The sequence below is a fragment of the Aotus nancymaae genome, unplaced genomic scaffold (assembly GCF_030222135.1).
Source record: "Aotus nancymaae isolate 86718 unplaced genomic scaffold, 86718_ANA_hifiasm-v0.15.2.pri h1tg000057l, whole genome shotgun sequence".
Lineage (NCBI taxonomy): Eukaryota > Metazoa > Chordata > Mammalia > Primates > Aotidae > Aotus > Aotus nancymaae.
Window position 1 is genome coordinate 24594941 of NW_026988471.1, and position 18967 is coordinate 24613907.

At 40.5% G+C, this 18967-nt stretch overlaps 1 protein-coding gene across 1 annotated transcript in view; it reads right to left on the bottom strand.

Moving 5' to 3' along the window:
• ASXL2 (ASXL transcriptional regulator 2) overlaps window positions 1-18967 on the bottom strand; it is a 148476-nt gene that overhangs the window by 99941 nt on the left and 29568 nt on the right. The window contains exon 2 of the mRNA XM_012453269.3: window positions 4865-4947. Within this exon, the coding sequence (XP_012308692.2) occupies window positions 4865-4947 (83 nt within the window). The remainder of the gene's footprint in view (window positions 1-4864; window positions 4948-18967) is intronic.

Genomic DNA, 18967 nt, shown 5'->3' on the forward strand with positions numbered 1-18967 from the left:
AGAAGCATAGTATGTGTTTCATTCTGTAATCTTTCTAAAAACTTTTAAGAATATAATATTACCAGCTGGGCATGGTGGCTCAGCCTGTAATCCCAGCACTTTGGGAGGCCAAGACAAGAAGATCGCTTGAGCCTAAGAGTTTGAGACCAGTGTGGGCAACATGGTGAAACCCTTGTCTCTATAAAAAATACAAATAAAAGCTGGGAGTGGTGGTACATGCACCTCTCATCCCAGCTACTCAGGAGGCTGAGGTCATGGGGTTGTCTGATTCCAAAAAAATGAGGCTGCAGTGAGCCAAGGTCATGCCAGTGCACTCCAGCCTGGGTGACAGAGCGAGACCTTATCTCAGAAGAAAAAAAAAAAAAGACTACCATTTGACACATCACTGCAGCAAGAGAATAATCTATAACTACATATGAAAATGATCTTCCAGGCCGGGCGCGGTGGCTCATGCCTGTAATCCCAGCACTTTGGGAGGCCGAGGCGGGTGGATCACCTGAGGTCAGGAGTTCAAGACCAATCTGACCAATATGGTGAAACCTTGTCTCTATTAAAAAAAAAAAAAAGAAAAAAGAAAAATATTAAAGAAAATGATCTTCCAACCAATAATACCTCATATATTCATTAACAAGTAGGTTTGAAATACTATCCACCATATTTATGAACCATATGCTGAGGGGTTGGGGAAAGATAATGTCACTGCCTCTGGCGCTAGCTTAATGTAAGGGACAGAGAAATTGTATGTTTTTTTACAGTTACAAAAATGTATAATTTCAAACCTTAGTGCTATGAAGAACATAGAACACACTGGGCACAGTGGCTCACACCTGTAATCCCAGCACTTTGGGAGGCCGAGGAGGGAGGATCATTTGAAGTCAAGAGTTCCAGACCAGCCTGGCCAACATGGTGAAACCCTGTCTCTACTAAAAATACAGAAATTAGCCAGTAATGATGGCACACGCCTGTAGTCTCAGCTACTTAGGAGGCTATGGCAGGAGAATTGCTTGAACCCAGGAGGCGGAGGTTGCAGTGAGCCAAGATCGCACCGTCGCACTCTAGCCTGGGCTACAAGAGCAAAACTCTGAATCAAAAGAAAAATAAAAAAACACAAAACACTACAACAAACTAAAATAGGTAGATATGTTCAAGACCACTAAGTCAGACAAAATTCTCTCTGAAAAAGAGGTATCCAAATGGAGACCTGAATGACTTAACTGTCAAATAGCTGAGTGACAGCACATCCCCTGTTAAGGGTGGTCAGCATGTACAGAAGCTGAGAGGGAAAGTAGCTTCCTTATATATGTGGGAGTTAACAAAACAGAAAAGATATTTAAAGCTATGGGAATGGAAATAAAAACTGCATTTAAATTGGAGAGGTTATTAGCACAAACGCTGAGAAAGCAAGCTTAGAGAGGAAGGAAGGTAGGAAGCTTCATGGTGTCACTTAAGTTTCAAGAAGGAAGTAATATAATAGCCTCCTATGTTAAATAATTCTAAGACGCAGGAGAGGCAAGAAGTAAAAATCCTGTAGATTTGGCAAAATGAAAGTTACTGGTGACGTAGAAAGAACTGCTTTGTATTCCCATAACTGCATAACCACAATATAGTTTAACCAGGAAAAGCTACCTTAAATTGTCACCAAGTGAACCAGAAGCTATCTGATGATCCACATACTTTACTACCTTTTTTAAAAGAACCTGTTCCATTTTTTCCTGCTGTTGTTTTGTTTTGTTTACTAATCTTTATTTACTATTCCTACTTGCTCCCTGGAAATAATCATGGTAAGTTTAAAGTCCCAGAGGCTTACTATGTTAGAGCTGGATGATACTGACATTTAGACCTCCTAACCTCACATGATCTGCCTGCTTCGGCCTCCCGAAGTGCTGGAATTACAGGTGTGAGCCACTGTGTCCAGCCCACAAAAGATATTTTTAAAAGCTAATTCTTCAAATGTATTTTTTGAGATAGAATCTCGCTCTGTTGCCCAGGCTGGGGTTCAGTGGCACAATCTCAGCTCACTGCAACCCCCACCTCCTGGGTTCCAGCTATTCTCCTGCATCAGACACCCAAGTAGCTGGGATTACAGGCGCGTGCCACCATGCCTGGATGATTTTTTTTTTTAAAGAGACAGGGTTTTACCATGGTGGCCAGGCTGGTCTCAAACTCCTGACCTCAGGTGATCCACCTACCCCCAAAGTGCTGGGACTACAGGCATGAGACACTGTGCCCAGCCTTCAAAATGCATTTTCATGTTTTAATTTTATGATATGTACACTCAATTCTTCAGGGATGTGTTATATAAAGTAAGATAGACTAATTTATAATTCACTTTTTTATATCCATGAAGCAAACCTAATTTATTTCAGCCTACTTAAGTTTCACTACAAATCAAATAAAAAAAAATTTAAACTGCTTTGGAGAGAGCCAATTTAAAAACTCAATTAGAATTTCATGTCAAAGAAAAGAAAACAAGTGCTCAGTCCCAGCTTCAGAAGGCAGAGATGGGAGAAGCACTTCAGGCCAGGAGTTGAAGGCTGTAGTACACCATGATCATGGCTGTCAACAGCCACTGTACTCCAGGCTGGGTAATATAATGAGACCCCATCTCTTTTTCTTTTTTTTTTTTTTTTCTTTTTCTTTGAGACAGAGTCTTGCTCTGTCGCCAGGATGCAGTGCAGTGGCTCAATCTCAGTTCACCACAACCTCTGCCTCCCTGGTTCAAGCAATTCTTCTGCCTCAGCTCCCCGAGAAGCTGGGATTACAGGCACGCGCCATCACGACCAGCTAATTCTTGTATTTTTAGTAGTGATGGGGTTTCACCATGTTGGCCAGGATGGTCTCCAACTCGTGACCTCGTAATCTGCCCACCTTGGCCTCCTAAAGTGCTGGGATGAGCCACCGCGCCCAGCCAGAGACTCTATCTCTTAAAAAAATAAAAATAAAAATAAAAATAAAAAAGGCCGGGCATGGTGGCTCATGCCTGTAATCCCAGCATATTGGAAGGCCGAGGCGGGCAGATCACCTGAGGTCAGGAGTTCAAGACCAGCTAGACCAACATGGAGAAATTCCATCTCTACTAAAAATACAAAATTAGCCAGGCGTGGTGGCACATGCCTGTAATCCCAGCTACTTGGGAGACTGACGCAGAAGAATCGCTTCAACCTGGGAGGTGGAGGTTGCAGTGACTCGAGATCACGCCATTGCACTCAGCCTGGGCAACAAGAGTGAAACTTTATCTTAAAATGAAAAAGAAAATGAGAAATAAAATCTAGAACATGCAATGGCTATTCATCAGGAAATATATTGTCCATTTACAAATATTTGGGCATAACTTCCTGTTTCTCAATGGGAACACTACTGGTACCTGAGATGAAAAACTATTCAATGTGAAGCAATATCTGGCACAATGCCAGACATGCAGCATTCCTGTGACCTGCCCACTAAATGACACTGTGTTTCCCCCACTGCAATCACCGTATAATCAAAAACAGCCCCCCAAAATTCTGAACTCTTTCTCTAAGAGTGTTACACAATCCCACCCATAGCTGAAAACCACTAGTAGTTGAAAACCACTAGTAGTTTGAAAGCACTGCAACTTTTCCTATCTTAATGAAAACTAACACAGACTCCCAATTTTCTGTCTTAATATACAGAGCATACTTAATATAATTTTAACATTTCTTGATGACAGTCTTGATTAAGAACACTGACTATTGGTCGGGTGTGGTGGCTCATGCCTGTAATCCCAGCACTTTGGGAGGCTGAGCCAGGTGGATCACCTGAGGTCAGTTCGAGACCAGCCTGGCCAACATGGTGAATCCCCGTCTCTACTAAAAATACAAAAATTAGCTGGGCGGGATGGTACATGCCTGTAATCCCAGCTACTCAAAAGGCTGAGGCAGGAGAACTGCTTGAACCGAGGAGGGAGAGGTTGCAGTGAGCTGAGATTGTGCCACTGCACCCCAGCCTGGGTGACAGAGCAAGACTCTATCTCAAAACAAACAACACTAGTATGTATTACTGTGATTTTTTTTTTTTTTTTTTTTTTTAAAGACAGAGTCTTACTCTGTCACCCAGGCTGGGGTACAGTGGCACCTTCTTAGCACTCTGTAGCCTCAAACTCCTGGACTCAAGTGATCCTCCCACCTCAGCTCCCCAAAGAGCTAGGACTATAGGAGCACACCACCAAATCTAGTTAATTCAATTTTTTGTAGAGATGAGGTTTCACTATGTTGGCCAGGCTGGTCTCAAACTCCTGGCCTCGAGCAATCCTCCCATCTCAGCCTCCCAAAGACCTAGGATTACAAGTGGGAGCCACCATGCCTGGCTTGTTACTGTAATATAATAAGGTTCTTAAAAATTAAAGTGTGTGTTATCTTTAATCCTATATTAATGACCCAAGTCTATTATATTTGAACATAATAAGATCATTATTTGACATATATACTGCTTTACAGTTTTTTTCATTTTATCCTCTTTAGCCAGTGTTATTTCTTCCTAGACTATCTGTCGACCTCTAGGACTCTCCCTGTATGATATTAACTTTTATCACTAATGACCAAGTTTATTAAATCAAAAGCCTGAAGTAACAGATGAAGGCTTGAAGATGGCTCCAGCCCTTCCTAAAATTTAAAGTGCATGAGCTTAAAGATAGATATGTTCTTTCTAAGAATTTAATTTACTTCTGGTTTTAAAACTATGTAATGACTTAAAAAATTCCAAGGATCTGACAGCTGAATAAATCATTAACAAATGATTAAAATTTAATAAATAATCTTCAGGACTAAAGTATACTACTACATAGTACCAAATACTCTGAACAAATATTATTTATTATTATTAATAATATTTATAAATAACTCACCTGATTTCTTTTAGTCCTTCTCTCTGGATAACCTGAAGAATTTCTTTATGACTCATGGGTGTATTGGGGTATTTTTCTAAGACCTGAGAAACAAGTACATAATAATAAATTATTTCTTATTTTAAATTCTTATAATTCTATATGTAAGTATATTTCTTATAATTGTACCTTAATAATTATATCCAGACCATACATATACAGACTTTTCATTCCTTATATTTCAGAATAAAAGAAAAATTAACAATATATATCAGATCTTCTTTCTCTCAGTCATAAATAGTAAGTGAAATCCTGAAGCAGAAATTGACCAAAAAAGCTAAAATTAACCCAATTATTCACTACTAATAAATATGTAATTGTTTACCTTCTGCCTCCATTCCCCACATCCCTTCACTACCTGTGACCTACTACAGGCACGTTAGAGTATCCATTTCCTGGTAAATGTATAGCAAAACCTAGTAAATCACGGGTACACAATAAATCCTTAACCAAAACAAGTAAACAATATAATTATAATAAAATTAAAGTGATATCTATGTTCTGATTCCAGTGAAGAGTAGGCATAGTCCATTCTGTCTCTCCCACTGAATGTAACTAAAAACCTGGACAGAATGCATGGAGCAGCTATTTGAGGACTCGGGAAATAGTAGCAGGTGGCTTGGGGAGAAAACCACAACTAGGAGTACCACTAGTCCAGCAGTGATTTTCCCGATTTTGTTTCCCTCTGGTACCTCCCCTGAGCCTGGACTCAAAGGTAGCCCAAAACCCAGAACTGCAGGCTAAGTGTAGGCAGAAAGTTTTCCAAAAGAAAAATCTCTTGCTTTGGTCTGAGGCACAGTCAAGAGGACATTTCTAAATACTGGATAGAGAAAGGGAAAATTCTCTGGGTTTCTCCCCGCTTTTCTTTTTCTCTGCACTTGCTGAGGCAATCCCATGGGAGCAGCTGTGGTAACACCAGCAGCAGCTAGACAGAGACCTAAAACTCCAAGAAAACGGAACCTCGCAAGGGGTCCTACAAGCTGGGCACAGTGGCTCATGCCTGTTATCTTGGCACTTTGGGAGGCCAAAGTGGGCAGATGATTTGAGGTAAAGGAGTTCAAGACCAGCCTGGGCAACATGGTGAAACCCCATCTCTACTAACACACACACACACACACACACACACACACACACACACTAGCTGGTCCTGACCGTGTGCGCCTGTAGTCCCAGCTACTCAGGAGGCTGAGGCAGGAGAATTGCAAGAACCCGGGAGGCAGAGGTTGCAGTGGGCCGAGATTGTGCCACTGCACTCCATCCTGGGCGACAGAGCAAGACTCTGCCTCAAAAAAAGAAAAAGAAAAAAATTAGCCAGGCGTGGTGGTGTACGCCTGTAATTTTAGCTACTGGAGAGGCTGAGGCCAAGAATAGCCTGAACCTGGGAGATGGAGGTTGCAGTAAGTGGACATTGTGCCCCTGCACTCCAGCCTGGGCAACAGAGAAAGACCCTGTCTCAAAAAATTAAAAATAAAAATAATAAAAATAAAATAAAATAAAAAAGAAATATATATATATATATATAATATATGATTCAAACTTACTCAACATATGAAGAGTAAGGAAATCAGTAACTCACAAGAGAAAAGACAAGCTATACACAATAAACCCAAGGTGGCAGAGATGTTGGAATTACCAGACAAAAGCAGCTATTATAACTATGCTTCAAGATGTCTGGTGAATATTCTTGAAACAAATAGCTAACAGAGTCTCAACAGATATACATGTATATTTTGTATATTTTTTTATTTTCTTGTTTACACTTACATTCTATATGAAACAAAAATGCAATAACCAGTAATATTTCCAAACATAACATAGCAAGATAAGTGGCAGCCAAAATTCAAATCCAAGTCTTGCACCAGAATAACACACTGTCTCCTCCTGTGTTTGCAACTATTTTCTCATTTGGTCAGCCATAAAATCCAACACATATTTCTGTTGATCATCTTCTCTGATCTCTCTGCTACATCTGACATTATTAATTGTTCCCTTCACAGACATCACACTCCTAAACTTTTCTTTTTCCCAAAAATATTTTTCTCAGTCTTCTTTGCAGATGTCTTTTTCTATGCCCATCCCTCAAATATTTTATAAACATCCACTTACCCCTTTTACTTTTCACTCCACCAAAATCTCCCTGAATAACATTATCCGCATCAAGCCTTCACCACTCACACTTTGATGGATCAAGCCGCAGTCTACTAAAAACTATTAAAAACCTGTAATTGTTGGATACCCCATAAGCATTTCAAATTTCAGTCATCCAAAGTTGAACTTACTGCCTTCATCAAGTTAAGGCCCATAAAGAAAACCGAACCTTTATTTATTTATTGTCTATATGTTAAAAATGTATTAAAGTACTGAAAATGAACAAAAATACACTATGGACCTGGACAAGTAATAGTTCAAAAAAGGGTTAATATAACTGGATAATAACCATATGCAAAAGCATTTGCCCACTAAAGTTTTTATGGATGAAATCATGTGATGTCTGGGAGTTACTTTAAAAAATATACAAGAGGATAGGAGTTTAAACATAGCAAGACTGGCCATAAATTGATAATTATAGAAGCTAAATGGTGAGCACAAAGACATTCACTACATTATTGTCCACTTTTATATACATACTCAATATCCCATAATAAATATCTATGAAGCAAATGAAATACATTTGACTTTACTAGCAGTCAAACATAATACATTTCAATGTGGGTTTTTTCTTGCCAATTTTAATGGCAAAAACATCACATTAATAAACACCATGAAATGGCTACATGTATGAATACATACATCTGTCCAAGGAGCTAGAAAATGGAAATTAATATTTCTGGAGTGTAATTCTCTGGCATATCAAATCTTAATTGAAAGATGATTATTAAATCATTATCAGAATGAGTCACACTCAGAATTGAAAATATATTATCCATGCTAATAAAAATTAATATTTCCTGATATATTCTGCAGAACAAAGAATTGCTATTTTAATATTTTAATGTGGTTGAAATATCGTTAAGACATTAAACTATTACAAGTTGAGACCAAAAACTAGTCTCAAAAATCCTCATTTTAGTGAGGATTTCACTGATTTCCCAGATGTTCTGTACTTTAATGAAGCAGAGAAAACCTGCTAGTTAAAACTACTTAAGGATGCTGGGCGTGGTGACTCACACCTGTAATCACAGCACTTTGGGAGGCCAAGAAAGGCAGATCACATGAGGTCAAGAGTTTGAGACCAGCCTGGCAACGTGGTGAAACCCTGTCTCTACTAAAAATACAAAAATTAGCCAGGTGTGGTGGTGGGTGCCTGTAATCCCGGCTACTAGGGAGGCTGAGGCAGGAGAATTGCTTGGACCCAGGAGGCAGAGGTTGCAGTGAGCTGAGATCACACCATTGCACTCCAGTCTGGGCAACAAGAGCAAAACTATCTCTCAAAAAAATATATATGTATGTATGTGTGTGTGTGTGTATTTACACATATATATACACACATATATACACATAAACACACACTCTTAAGGAATGTTCATTTTCCTTATAACAAAAATGTTTAGGCCAGGCACGTTGGGAGGCCAAGGTGGGCAGATCATGAGGTCAGGAGATCAAGACCAGCCTCACCAACATGGTGAAACCCTGTCTCTACTAAAAATACAAAAATTAGCCGGGTGTGGTGGTGCACATCTGTAATCCCAGCTACTCAGGAGGCTGAAGCAGAAGGATCAGCTTGAACCTGGGACGTGGAGGTTCCAGCGAGCTGAGATCACACCACTGCACTCCAGCATGGGCGACAGAGCAAGACTCCATCTCAAAACAAACAAACAAAAAATGTTTATCATAGGTTCATTTAAATGCTAGGCATTTAAACTTAGTTTTTTTAGGCCAGGTGCAGTGGCTCACGCCTGTAATCCCAACATTTTGGGAGGACAAGGAGGACAGATCACTTGAGGCCAGAAGTTCAAGACCAGCCTAGTCAAGAAGAAGAAACCCTGTCTCTACTTAAAAAAAAAAAAAAAAAATTAGGCCGGTGCGGTGGTTCACGCCTATAATCCCAGCACTTCGGGAGGCCGAGGCGAGCGGATCACGAGGTCAAGAGATCGAGACCATCCTGGCCAACATGGTGAAATCCAGTCTCTACTAAAAATACAAAAATTAGCTGGGCGTGGTGGCGTGGGCCTGTAGTCCCAGCTACTTGGGAGGCTGAGGCAGGAGAATTGCTTGAACCCGGGAGACGGAGGTTGCAGTGAGCCGATGTCGTGCCACTGCACTCCAGTCTGGCACCAGAGTGAGACTCTATCTCAAAAACAAAGTGGTGGTGGGCACCTGTAATCTCAGTTACTCAGGAGACCGAGGAACAAGAATCACTTGAACCCAGAAGGCAGAGGCTGCAGTGAGCCGAGAGAGCGCCACTATACTCCAGCCTGGGTCAAAGAGTAAGACTCTGTGACCAAAAAAAAAAAAAGATTAGTTTTTTGTTGTTGCTTTTTTTGAGACAGGGTCTCACTGTATTGCCCAGGCTGGAGTGTAGTGCTACAATCACTTCTCACTGCAACCTCCACCTCCAAGGCTCAAGCTATCCTCCCACCTCAGCCTTCTGAGTATAGCTAGAACTACAGGCATGTGCCACTACACCTGTCTAATTTTCATATTTTTTTGTAGAGACAGGGTTTTGCCATGTTGCCCAGGCTGGTCTCGAACTCCTGGAGTTTTGTACTTTTTGTAGAGATGGGGTTTTGTCATGTTGTACAGGCAAGTCTCAAATTACTGGGCTCAACGTTCTACCTGCCTTGGCCTCCCAAAGTGTTAGGATTATAGGTGTGAGCCACCATACTTGGCCTAGAATTAGTTTTAATTTTAAGAAGTATTATACTAAATTTTCTCAGACTATTTAAAGCTATAAGTAGTTTAGGGGAGAAAGAAAAATGTTTTTCAATTAAAGACTTAAATATTATACTTTTAAAACGTTTTACTATGGAAATTTAAAAACGTTTACCAAATTAGAACATTACAATGAACCATAACATACCCCTCACCTGTTATCACAATTATCAACACATGGCCTATCTTGTTTCATTCATACATTCAGCCACTCTCCCTCCACAAACTGGGTTATTCTGGAGCAAGCCTTAGACATTTCATTCATTAATATTGTATGTAGTATATATCTCAGACAAGGACTTAAAAAAATTATACACATCAGAAAATGACTATAATTCCTTAATATCAAATTATTTAGTCAATGTCTTAAATTTACATGGAAAAAAACTTTTTTTTAATAGTTGGTTTGTTCAAACCAAATTGTATTTGGTTAACATGTGTCTTGAAGTATCTTTTAATCTATGGGTGTCTCTCACTCTTTTTTTCTTCCCGTTTACTTACAGAAGAAAACTAGTAAACTGTGCTATAGTTACCCACATTCTGTATTTTGCTAATCATATGGTCCTCTGTCCCTTGCACTTCCTGAAAATTAGAACTGAAACCTAGGCTTGCTCAGATTCAGAGTTTTAGAAAGAAAACTTCATAGGCATACAGTATACCTCCTACCACACCACATCAGAACACACAAAGTATCTATGATCTCTTTTTTGAGATGCTAAGATACATCAGTGGATAGATGCGGTCTACTTGATCCACTTATTATAAAGTCTCCCATTGGCATTTCAGTCTAATTGTTTTAGCAGCCACCAATGATCACTATCTCCATCCATTATTTTATTTAGGAGCTGGAAAGTGCTGATAGCCTATTGTTCCTTTTTCATTTATAAGCCAGAGTCCTTCTAAAAAGAAATGTTTTCCACCATCTATTTGGTTATCTGAGGTACGATTCATATTTAAAAAAAAAAAAAAAAAAAAAGGCAGGATAAGGCTGGGCACAGTAGCTCACACCTGTAATCTCAGCACTCTGGGAGGCCGAGGTGGGTGGATCACCTGAGGTGAGGAGTTCAAGGCCATCCTGGTAAAACCCCGTCTCTACCAAAAATACAAAAATTAGCCGGGCATGGTGGCACACTTGTAACTCCAGCTACTCAGGAGGCTGAGGCAGGAAAATCGCTTGAACCCAGCAGGCGGAGGTTGCAGTAAGCCAAGATTACACCATTGCACTTCAGCCTGGGCAACAAGAGCAAAACTCCATCTCAAAAAAAAAAGAAGGTTGGGCGCAGTGGCTCATGCCTGTAATCCTAGCACTTTGGGAGGCCGAGGCAGGCGGATCAAGAGGTTCAGAGTTGGAGACCAGCATGACCAACATGGTGAAACCCCCATCTCTATTAAAAATACAAAAGTTAGCCGGGTGTTGGTGGCATGAGCCTGTAATCCCAGCTACTCAGGGGGCTGAGGCAGGAGAATTGCTTGAACCCAGGAGACAGAGGTTGCAGCAGTGAGCGGAGATCGTGCCATTGCATTCCAGCCTGAGCAACAGAGTGAGACTCCGTCTCAAAAAAAAAAAAAGCAGGATAAGTAACTTGGTTGTTTTGTATTTACTGTTTTCAGGATAATTAGCTGGTTTTCTAGCATGCTCCCAAGGTGATGTTGGTTTTTGTCTGAAATATCATTATAAATCTTATGACTATCATTTTATAAAGTAGCATTATGGATTTAAATATATTTTTGTGCTTTAATTACTGTATTTCCTCACTTGTGAATTGGCTATTCAAGGCCATAGTCCACTTACTTAATATAGCATTTGTGAGAGCTCTCTAATTTATATTAAACATACTGAAACGTTTACTGTCACATTTAGTACAAACCCTTTTTCCAGTTTATTTTTCATCCTTTTCATCACTATTGAATTTCTATGGAAGTTTTTATTAATTTTATGTATTGTAACTGACTGCTCTTTTCGATTTATTTTAGCATGTTTACATTTAAATGTAGCTTCCCCCATTTGATAGCTTAATATTTTTTCTATATTCATTTACATTTAACTCTTATAATTCACATAAGAAACAGTGCATGGGCCAGGTTCCGTGGCTCATGCCTATAATCCCAGCACTTTGGGAGGCCAAGGCAGGCAGATCACTTGAGGCCAGGAGTAAGAGACCAGCCTGGCCAACATGGCCAAACCCTGGTTCTACTAAAAATACCAAGATTAGGCCGGGTGCAGTGGCTCACACCTGTAATCTCAGCACTTTGGAAGGCCGAGGCGGGTGGATCACTTGAGGTCAGGAGTTCAAGACCAGCCTGCCCAACATGGCGAAACCCTGTCTCTACTAAAAATAAAAAAATTAGCGAGGCGTGGTGGTGAGCACCTATAATCCTGGCTACTCATGAGGCAGAGGCAGGAGAATCACTTAAACCCTGGAGGCGGAGGCTGCATTGAATTGGGATGGAGCCACTGCACTCCAGCCTGGGTGACAGAGCAAGACTTCCTCTCAAAAAAAAAAAAAAAAAAGAAAGATTAGCTGGGTGTGGTGGCACATGCCTTGTTATCCCAACTACTTAGGAGTCTGAGGTTGCTATGAGCTGAGATCATGCCACTGGACTCCAGCCTGAGTGACAGAGTGAGACTGTCCCCCTCGCCAAAAAAAGAAAGAAAATGTGCATAGATAGAAATGAGAAAAATATGCAGACACACTAGAAAAAAACTAAGAGAGAGAGAATGAGGGGGAAAAAAACCCTAAATGGCCACATATATTACTGGGCAAATATGCTGTATGAAACCACTACATTATTTTTACAAGCGGAAAAGAATACAGCAGTTTTGCAAAACTGTTAGCTTACGTTAACCACAGGAGGGCAGTGTTTATCAAAGAAAACCTGATTCCACTGAAATGTTCATGGAACTTTAAAGTACAATTCTAGAAACTATTTTATGACAAGATGAATAACCACTCAGAAGAATTAAAAATCAACACTACACAGATTTAAATCTAGATTTTAAGAAGGTGCTTAATATATTTACTTCTTAGCTTGTAGATTCCCAATTCAGTTAATAAAAAGGATTTGAAAATTATATTTTTGAGCAGTCAAGAATAATTAAGTTGTCAAGATTCAAGTTTGATTCTAGCCTAAATAACAGGAATATTTCAATTATAGTTGCACTATGAGTTCATTCCAGATATACAGATGTGTGCAGTCTGAATTCTGTATAATCTACATGACTGTTACATTTAAAATGTCCAAATTAATAACACAGTGATCTTTACATAGAGCTGTATCAGTGTTATAAGGCTCATTTACTGCCCAAAAGCTTTAATTAGGGTAACTTGTGCCATAGCAGTAAATGAGATCAGCCAGCAATAGAGAGTGAGAAGAGACGAGGGCTTATGCTATAGAACAATATATTAACCTTTGAGAGCCAGAGAAGAAAAGCTAGCAAATAAACTAAGTAACCAAAGGAATAAGAAGAAAACCAGAAAACTTTGGTGTTTCAGAAAAGTCAAAAGTATTCTAAGGTTTAGGTGGTCAACAATGTCAAATGCTGCCTAGAAGCTGAGATAACAACAGAAATGTATCCCCTGTATTTAGCAACAAAGGGATCTTTAATTAGCTTTGTAAATTTAGATTCCACTTAATCCAGAGGGAAGAAATCAGACATAAGGGGATTTAGCACTGACTGGGAGTCTAGAGGTAGCAACAGGGAAAACAACTCTTTTTAGGACAATAAAGGAAACAGAATATGTGGAATTGAGGAATAATTGTCTTGTCAAATGAAGTTTCACTGAACCAGGATAAAGGGAGACCCAAATATCCCTTAGATATATCCCATCTCCCTGCTTCCCACAGTATTTCCCTGCAAGTCATTTCGGATACAGTTTTCGACAAATTCCTCATCATCTGAACTTGAGCCATCATCTGAACTTGAGCTACTAGTTCAGATTTGACACTCAAGAACAAAATGAATTCAGAGGATGGATGTGGTTTCCTTCAGCCACCAAACTCACTATACAAACACTCACCTGAGTTCAGGAGCTCAACACATGAGAATAGCAAGGAACACATGGTATTCAAACAGAAATGTTATCCAACAGAGCCTTCAGAGGAAAGAGGGAAAAGGTCCTTACCTGGCTGTTTAGCAGTATCTATTGATCACTACCTGTGTCCTGAGATGCACTTTTCTGTTCAGCTTCTGTCACACTAGACTCTTGTTGGTTCACTCTACTCTACCTCTCCACGAGCAAATTCCTCATTCTCCAGTCTTTCCATGTTTGTCTTCTTCAGGATTCTTTTCTCCTCAATTTCTACTCTCCTTAGACATTTTTGTCTTCCCACTGCTTCAAAAATAGCTATGCTCCTATAGCAGCACCCTATACATCCCCAGTACAGTTTATCACAGTGCACCAGTTTTTTTTTTTTTTTTGGGACAGGGACTCGCTTTGTTGCCCAGGCTGGAGTGAAGAGACACGATCAGAGCTCACTGCAGCCTCAAACCCCCGGGGGCTCAGACAATCCTCCCACCTCAGCCTCCCAAGTAGCTAGGACTACAAGTGTGAGCCACCATGCCCAGCCTTATACATTTAGTATTACAAGTGCCTATTACATGACGGATATAAAACACTTAATGGTTGGCTGATGAAATTAGGAACATAGGTGGCAAGATTAGCTTTAGACACTAGTAAAAATGCCTCTTCAAAAAAATAAAAGGATAAAAAGTAAGGGAAAATGCAAATAAATGTACAGATTTGGGGGCAGAAACTTGAGTGTAAAAGTAGCTGATAATACTTAAATACCAAATCTATACAGAGAGGCACCTACGGATATACAGAGAAGATTACAGAAGCTGACTTCGTAAGCTCACGGGCATAGTTTACCTAGGGGTCCCTCTATTCTGAACAGCTATATCAAGTCACTTTGGTTTAGTCTTTCCTAGCTTGGATTCTTTTAATTATCCAAAAAGTCTGGGTGTTATATGCGCTCCCTAGTTCAAGAAAAAAAGCTCTCAACCAAACTCTCTTCAAACTCTGAAGAATTAATAACAATAACAGTTAATACTTATCTAGTATTTGTCAAGCACTATTCTAAGTGATTTACATATATTAGCTTATTTAACCTTTACAATAAACCTATGAGGCAGATACTATCAGCCCATGTTTTTCAGATGTGAAAACTGAGGTCCAGAGAAATTAAATAACTTGCCTAAGGTTTTGTCAGCTAATTAATGACAAGAGCCACTGCTGCTACTAAGTTGCCCAACTTGTCATCAGCAGAATCCAACTCTCAGTACCCTATGTTACAATTCCTCAAAAAGAAGAGCCAATCATTTCAGTGGCAAGGCGGTTACACTGAACCTCTTCTGCCCTGAAGGTGACAGCAATTTGTAGCTTGACCTAGTAGGTGCTCCTCAGCGCTTCCACATCTAAGAGTAACAGTCAAGTGCAGTATATGGTAAAGACATGATAAGGAAAAGAAAAATAGGGGCTTAGACTCCTCAGGAATGATGGCCTCAGGCAAACAACCTCGATCAGCTGCAGTCTGGCCATGAGTGAAGGAAATCTAGGCAGTGGCAGAGGGAGATGATGAATATCAATATGGCCTTAGAACCAGCTGCTGCAGCAGAGACTATAGCCTAGTCCACTAATCCTCTATAGTGAGCCATTTTAAGAGACGGCTGCCAGTGTCTTTCTTGAGGAGCTGGTGTCAAGCACAGGTTTACTGTGGAGCACAAGCCATGTAAGAAACACATCCAAATAGGATCTTTCAGTGTCCTGCAACACACATGTCCCTCAAGAACCTCCTCAGCTCTGGCAGACAGTGCCTCTCACACACTGCCAGCATGCCACCTTCGTTCATGCTGCTGTTATATCTTCCTTACTCCTTTTGACAGATACCTCAAAGTTTATCACTTAACAAAACAGCAAAGATTTTTAAACTGGTAATATTCGATTCTTCAAGAGCAGAACAAGACAGGAACTTACACATTCAACAGCGGAAAAAGTAAAATGATACACCTTTTTAGAAAGTAATTTGGTAACACGCCGGGCGTAGTGGCTCACACCTGTAATCCCAGCACTTTGGGAGGCTGGGATTCTAAACTTAAACTATTCCCTGAACTATCAGCCAAGACCCATGCTATTGAAAGCCTAACCATGAAGTACCTTGCAAGAATATATAAATATACAATACACCCACCCTGCTATGTAATTAGTGCATTATTGTCTAACCCCATGAATAATACATAGTACTGTACATGCTTGATCATACATAGTACATTAAACCAAGACATACATAAAACCGTCCTCAAGCATGCTTATAAGCAAGTACTTTGATTTCTTATCAAAGGTGGGTGGATTGCTTTGAGCCCAGGAGTTAGAGAACAGCATGGGGGAACACTGTGAAACTCCATCTCTACTAAAAATATAAAAATTAGGCTCACACCTGTAATCTCAGCACTTTGGGAGGCCAAGGCAGGCAGATTGCCTGAAGTCAGGAGTTCAAGACCAGCCTGGTCAACATGGCAAAATCCCGTCCCTACTAAAAATACAAAAATTAGCCGAGCGTGGTAGTGCGTGCCTGTAATCCCAGCAACTCAGGAGGCTGAGGCAGAATCACTTGAACCCACAAGGCGGAGGTTGCAGTGAGCTGAAATCATGCCACTGCACTCCAGCCTGGGTGACAGAGTGAGACTCTCTCTCAAATAAACAAATAAAAATATAAAAATTAGCCAGGCATGGTGGCACACACCTGTGGACCCAGCTACTCAAGAAGCAGGGAGGACTGCTTGATCCCAGGAGGCAGAGGTTGTAGTGAGCTGAGATCACACCACTACATTCTAGCCTGGGTGACAGAGCGAGACTCTATCTCAAAAAAAAAAAAATTGGTATTAATTTAACTTCAAGACCCTTTCAAAGAGTAACACCCTCTTGCCCAGTAACTCTTCTTCTAGCAATCTATCAAAGCAAAGTAACAGAAATACATGAGGCCTAGGCACAAAAATGTTACTGCAGTATTATCTGTAACATAGTTATAAAAATAAATAATCTAAATACCCAACACTAAGATAATCAAGTAATGTAACTCACATTCCAAAGAGATCCTTAGTAGAGAAGCAAAGAGAGACCACAAGCCTCTTATATCTGTGCTCCTCAAATTAGAAAATACCAAAAACTTAAGAGGAACCCAATAAATTATTCCTAAATTGAAAATAAATATATTATGCTGTCATTAAAAATGCATGGTGGCTCATGCCTTTAGGCCAGGCATGGTGGCTCAAGCCTACAATCCCAGCACTTTGGGAGGCTGAGGAGGGCAGATCACAAGGTCAAGAGATTGAGACCATCCTGGTCAACATGGTGAAATCCCATCTCTACTAAAAAACACAAAAATTAGCTGGGCGTGGTGACATATGCCTGTAGTCCTAGCGACTCAAGAGGCTGAGGCAGGAGAATAGCTTGAACCCGGAAGGTAGAGGTTGCAGTGAGCTCAGATCATGCCACTGCACTCCAGCCTGGCACCTGGCACCTGGAGACAGAGCAAGACTCTGTCTCAAAAAAAAAAAAAAAAAAAACTTTTAAGTGGAGTTTCCAAAGATAAGGAAATGCTTATGATATACAAAATTGAATACACAGTAACATTTCAATTAAATTTTAAAATAGAAGGATTAGAAATAAATATACAAATATTAGTATGACCTTGGGCTGGGAGCGTGGCTCATGCCTATAATCCCAGCACTTTGGGAGGCCGAGGTGTGCGTTATCACCTGAGATCAGGAGTTCGAGACCAGCCTGGCCAACATGGTGAAACCCTGTCTCTATTAACAATAGCAAAAATCAGCTGGGCGTAGTGGCGGGCGCCTGTAATCCCAGCTACTCAGGAAGCTGAGACAGGAGAATCACTTGAACATGGGAGGCAGAGTTTGCCATGAGCCGAGAGATCACGCCATTGCACTCCAGCCTGGACAATAAGAGCAAAACTCCACCTTGAAAATAATAATAATGACTTTAGATTATTTATTTATAATTTGGGCTTCAGGAGTCCATGAACCTCCTTGAAATTAGATATAGTATTTAGTGTTTATATATTTTTCTGGGGAGATCCACAGTTTTCATCAAGTTCAAAAGGAATCATTTGCAGTGACTCATGGTGGGCAGAAAAAGGAAAACAAATTCCAAAAGGGAACCATGACCCCAAAATAAGTAAGATAATTCTGTTCCTCCTTCTTTACGTTTTGCTGTTTTTATTTTTATTTATTTATTTTGAGACAGAGTCTCACTCTGTCATCCAGGCTAGAGGGCAGTGGCATGATCTCAACTCACTGTAGCCTCTGCCTCCCAGGTTCAAGTGATTCTCATGCCTCAGCCTCCTGAGTATTTGGAATTATACTCCCATGCCCAGCTAATTCTTTGTATTTTCAGTAGAGACGAGGTTTCGCTATATTGGCCTGGATGGTCTTGAACTCCTGGCCTCAAGTGATCCTCCTGCCTCAGCCTCCCAAAGTGCTGGGATTACAGATGTGAGCCACTGTGCCCAGACACATTTTGCTGTTTTAAAACTTTCCACAAAAAAAAGAAAAAAATACAAAAATACAAAAAAAAAAGAAAAAACTTTCCACAAAACATGAAGCTGGGCTTGGCACTTTGGCAGGCCAAGGCAAGGAGGGCTACTTCAGGCCAAGTTTAAAAGCAGCCTGGGCAACAGAGTAAGAACCCATCCATCTCCCTCCGAGCGCGTGTGCGCGCACACGCGCGCACGCATGTGTGGGGAGGGTGTGTGTGTGTGTGTGTGTGTGTGTGTGTGAGAGACAGCGTCTCTACTCAGGCTGGAGAACACTGTCACGAACACAGCTCACTGCAATCCCGAGCTCAGGCAATCCTCCCACCTCAGCCTCCTGAGTAGCTGGGACCACAGACACACGTCACCAAGCCCTGTTAATTATTTGTATTTTTATTAGAGATGGAGTCTCGCCATGTTGTCCAGGCTGGTCTCAAACTCCAGATTGCAGGCTCAAAAGCAATCTATCCGCTTTGGCCTCTCAAAGGGCTGGGATTACAGGTGTGAGCCACCACATTTGGCCCCCATCTCTAATTTTTAAAATATAATAAATTTAAATGACCTAAATACTATGATGTTTCCTCAAAACATTTCTATCATCTTGAAACATAATAGGTTTAGTTTGTCTTAAATAACCCCAACTCT